Here is a 5130-nt window from a genome sequence, read left to right as displayed (position 1 = left end):
TTACTAGTCATACATTATTACGAAGTTATACGTATGTGTGTGTGTGTGTGTGTGTGTGTGTAGTCTTAGCACACATCAAAGAGCAAACCCAAAAAGTTTCTCCATTTTAGATTGTTTGTTAAAGATGGATGCCACAGGAATATGGTGACATCCTTTTAATTCTTGACTTTTCTTCAACATATTTAGGACTTATGTTGTAGTTACTGTTTAAGCCACTCACACTTCTGAAACATCACACACTTTGTGGCAAGACATACACACACACACACAATCAGTTCTCCTTCATTTAATTTACAACCAGATTTAAATGTTGCCTCAAAAGTGACACATCTCTCGGCTAATGTGAGACAATATGCAAACAACCGGTTAATAGAATTAAATCAAAAACACATTAGACACAATCAACAGCAATTTTAAGGCTGTTATGATCAATACTGTATCCTTTTGTGCCACTGTATTTTTGTTTGACATTGTTTTTACCATTACAATCAGCTGTTTGTATGAATGAGTTTCACCACTCAATCTGACATCAGCCATAGAGCGAGAGGGACAATTTGCTTATGATCATAAAAGTCACACACTTCGGCCCGGCCCATCTGCTCAAACATAAGAGAGTTTGTTATGATAGTTTAATTTAAAAAAGACTACAGTATACGGTGACAACACTTCTACTTATCTGAAAAGTTGAAATATTTAAGTTCAAAGCTCTCGGAGCAGCAAAAGTCACTTGAGGCAATGCTTTTTCTTTTGGTGGATACATGTAACAGCATGTGTTCACTCTTCATTGGAATCAATTGAAAAGGCGTTATCATGATTGAGGCTGATGGCAGGAGTCTTCTGTTGTGAAAGTGCATCCTCATCGTTAACTGCACTTATTGTAAGTTGCTTTGGGTGAGACCATCAGCTAAATGAAATGTTATACTGAGTGTGTTGTTGTTGTCTCTGCAGTCTAGAGAGAGAGAGACTGGTGTCAAAAAGTCAACACGGTTACGCACAGATGCTAATTAGACGCATCCTGTGCTTCCTCTGCTCCGACCCTCTAATGTAATATTATCTCTAATGCCAATTACATTCACACTGTGTCTGAGTGTGTGTGTGTGTGTGTGTGTGTGTGTGTGTGTGTGTGTGTGTGTGTGTGTGTGTGTGTGTGTGTGTGTGTGTGTGTGCGCGCGTGCGTGTCCTGGACATTGCATCAGGCCTTGAAGTGTCATCGTTTAAACGTCTCATTATGATAATGCTGAATTTTACATTACAAAAAAGGATAATTCTGGTCTATTCGTAGTTTTGGCCATTATTTTTATCATTGATAATCAAATTAAACCCCAAAATGTTATAATTACTTAAAGAAATGTGATGGAAAGAAGGCCAAAACTACGATAATTGTACTATAATGTCCGTAATTATCCTTTAAAGGGACTCTGGTGAAAACGGCTATGTGCATGGTTACTCACAGTCCTTGCACCACAGCATTTTACTCCAAAAATAACTTGAAAATCCATCATAAATTAATGTTTTTAAAAAAAAAAATCTAATTCAAAGGCATTAGAAATGGTTAAAAATGTGAATAACAATGTGCTATAATATATGTCGTACATGCTAATATATATAAGTGTCTTTATGCTGATATAAAAGTCAATTAATGGAGATCATTGGTTGCCTGGGTGATGAGGAAAGTAGCATTCATTGATATTAATCATATAGCATATTTCTATAATGATGGCATGAGTATTGGCACGTCTGCAGTTCTATGTGTCGCCAGCTCAGATTTGTGAGTAGATGGTTAGCATTAGCGATAGCGTCTTCAACCTATTATTTATTCTACTAACTGGTTGGTTGTATCCTCGTGGCTTTGACATGCTTAATGGGAATACAAAGCTTCTCCCAGATGTTATTATTATTATTATTATTTTAGCTGGGAAATAATGCAAGAGCATGGAAAGGAGAAGACAAACTTGATGGTTCAACTGCGACTCAAACAACAGTATGGCCTCTGACAGAAAGAAAACAACACATGTTGGTTGTTCAACTATTTTTGAGATAGAAGTCAGAATCCGGGAAAAAAAAGTCACAATTTTGAAATTTGGAGAAAAAAGTCGGAATTCTCAAAAAGAGTCAGATTTTTGGCGATTTTGAGAAAAAGTCATAATTCACAAAAAAGTCCGATTTCTGAGATCTGGAGATACAAGTTATAATTCTGAAAGGAAAAAAAGTAAACATTTTGACATTAATAAAAAAAGTCAGAATTTTGGGGGGAAATTTATTTTTGAGATTTTGAGGGGGGAAAAGTCATAATTCTGAAAATGTTGACTTTTCTCAAAATTCAACTGCGACTCAAACGACAGTATGGCCTCTGACAGAGAGAAAACAACACATGTTGGTTGTTGAACTATTTTTGAGATAAAAGTCAGAATCCATAAAAAAAAAAAGTCACAATTTTGAAATGTAGAGAAAAAAGTCAAAATTGTGAGATTTCTGAAAAATTCTAAATTCTGACTTTTTTCAGAATCCACTCAAACTGCAGTATGGCCCTCAACACTTATTGGTCGCTGAACTACGTTTTCAAAGCCTCAAGTTTGGCCATTTGAATGTTTTTTAACCCCAGAAATGAATTGAGAGGTTGCATAAAACATGTATAGAACAACAAATAGCTTATAATTAACGTTCATGAAGTTGAAAGGAGTCGTTGACAGTTTGTCTGCAGAGTGGAAGCGCCTGCATGCGTGTTGTGAAGCAAATGTTCTGCAGGTTCTCCGTTGTGATAAAGTGTGATTCCTCTCTGCAGCGACTCGGTCTCTAGCGTCGGGACAGAGGACGTTGGAGAGGGGATCCGTCATTGGTTAGGAGTTCCGAGAGGGGGGTCCCGTGGGGCGGGGTCTCCCAACGGCAGCAGTACCATCAGCAGCCAGGGGGGGCGCCATTCTTTGGCCGACACCATGAGCACCTATAGTTTCAGGTAAGCTTGTTCATTTTTAATTTATTAAGGGTTGTAGAGATGCAGCAAGAAAACAATCGGTTAAAATATTATTATTATCTGTACGATTCATTTGATATCATTTGCTGTATTTGTGCACACCAAAGTCAGAATTCCCAAAAAAGTCATAATTTTGAGATTTTGAAAAAAAGTCATAGTTTGGAAAAAAATGCATAATTTTGAAAAGATGCATAATTTTGAAAAAAGACAACATTTTGAGATTTAGAAAGAATTCCGAATTTTGAGAAGAAAAAAAAGTCAGAATTGCTACATTGTGAAAGTCAGCATTTTTAGATTTTAAAAAGTCAGAATTCCGAAAAATTAAGAATTTTGAAAAAAAGTGAATTTTAAAAAAAAAATCAGATATTTCCAGAAAAGAAAACTGAATTATGAAAAAAAAACGTCTGAATTTTAACATATTTGAAGAAAAAAATCAAAGTTCTGAAAAAAAAGTGTTTCTCTCTCTGTGAAGGTCTTGTGAGAATCCCGATGATGACGGCTCTGAGTTGGGGGGCAGCAGGGCTGGAGGCAGCAGGGCTGGAGGGGGGGGCAGCAGGGCTCCGAGTCGGGCCCCCTCCTCCTCCGCCCTCTCAGAGCTGCTTGACGGCCTCCGGAGACGCAGAGCCGGCGGAGACGCAGATGACGGAGCCGGGAGCGCCGTCTCTCTTCCCGTTTATCAAACGACCGCCGCCTCCACCCTCAGACGCCGAGCCTCCGCCCTTTCCCTCGGCCCCGGTGACCTCCAGGAGCCCCGATCCAGCATCCTCAAACCCCCGTCCCCGATAATGCCTCGCTCCATCAGCGCTCGCTCCATCAGCGACGCTCAAACACCTGGAGCTAAACTCTCTCGCTACAACTCCAGCAGTGATTCCCTCTCAGGCGTCCCGTCGCTGCCTCATCTCTCCTCTCTGGGGTCAAACCTCGCCTCCCGCCATCAAACTCCCTCTCTTTGCATCCCAGAAGAAGATCCAGATCAACCACAGCGACCCCGAGCCACCTCCATGCAGCAGCGCTCCCCTCAACCCCCGAGGAGGTGCATGCTGGGGAGTCTTTCCACCGAAGATGGGGGGGAAGCATCCCTGGGTTCAGAACCGATGGTGTTCCAGAACCGGAGGCTAATGGAGGGTCGGGAAGACGCGGCGTTAGATATTCTGCCCGCCATCCGGAGAGCGAAGTCCACCAGCAGCCTGACGGGATCTGAGCGAGGAGGACGGAGGGCTCTGAGCGTTCACTTCGGAGAGCTGCCTCCCTCCAGCCGGAGCATGAAGGGATCTGAAACGGACTCCTCGTCATCGGGGGGGTCAGCGGGGAGTTCTCAGGACGGAGGAGGAAGAAGACGGAGGCTCGATGGTCCGCAGGGAGAGAGGCTGGAGGCCGAGGGCAGCGAGGCCGGAGACGTGGCTTCCATCATGAAGAAATACCTGAAGAAGGACACCGACTGAGAAGAGAAGAAGCGCTCTCTGGTGAGGAGATACCATTCAAAGTATTTAATTTAGTTTGCCTCATTAGATCTTTCTTGCCGTAGTGCATACATGGTTCGCTTCATGTCACATTTTCAACTTTATGATAAATTGTCAGCCGTGTTATTGGTGCCACTTTGTCCGATACTTTGGTTTAACATCAAATACCTTTTCCCATATTCTAGTTAGCAGATGTTCAGTATGATTGCACGCTCAGACATTTGAGAGAAATACAAGACGACAACATTAATTTTATAAATCTGAATTTTTTGATTTGTGAAAAAAGTCTGAGATTTTGAGATTTTGAAAAAAATGTCAACATTTTTAAAAAAAAGTCAGAGTTTGGGGATTTTGAAAAAAAAACTGAATTCTGAGATTTTGAGAAAAAGTCAGAATTCAGACAAAATGTTGACTGAGAAATCCTAAAACCTGTGACATAGGTTTCGCCAAAGTGAGAGCTTGTACTCTGACTAAGAAGATACAAGTCTCTGACGCTGTGATATTTGAGTCACTGGTTAAACTCTCAGGGATTTTTTAAAGGCGCTTTCACACCGGAGTACTTTTTCCGTTTGGTTCCGATAGTTCCTGGGATTTTGCCTTCACACCAAAAAGAGAACTTAGTTCATGAGAACTGTTCCCCCCTGTTCAGTCCCTGCTAGAGAGGTGGTACTTTCCTGATTGGCTGGGCGGATTGCAAAC

At 41.3% G+C, this 5130-nt stretch overlaps 1 protein-coding gene across 1 annotated transcript in view; it reads left to right on the top strand.

Moving 5' to 3' along the window:
• Positions 1-2762: 2762 nt before the first annotated feature.
• Positions 2763-5130, top strand: part of LOC104957051 (unconventional myosin-XVIIIb-like) — a 22813-nt gene continuing 20445 nt past the window's right edge. The window contains exons 1-2 of the mRNA XM_010784654.1: positions 2763-2953; positions 3444-4434. Coding sequence (XP_010782956.1) covers positions 2934-2953; positions 3444-4413 — 990 coding nt within the window. The 5' untranslated portion in view covers positions 2763-2933 and the 3' untranslated portion in view covers positions 4414-4434. The remainder of the gene's footprint in view (positions 2954-3443; positions 4435-5130) is intronic.

Source organism: Notothenia coriiceps, unplaced genomic scaffold (assembly GCF_000735185.1).
Source record: "Notothenia coriiceps isolate Sejong01 unplaced genomic scaffold, NC01 NC01_scaffold00026424, whole genome shotgun sequence".
Lineage (NCBI taxonomy): Eukaryota > Metazoa > Chordata > Actinopteri > Perciformes > Nototheniidae > Notothenia > Notothenia coriiceps.
This window is presented reverse-complemented; position numbering and strand designations above follow the sequence as displayed.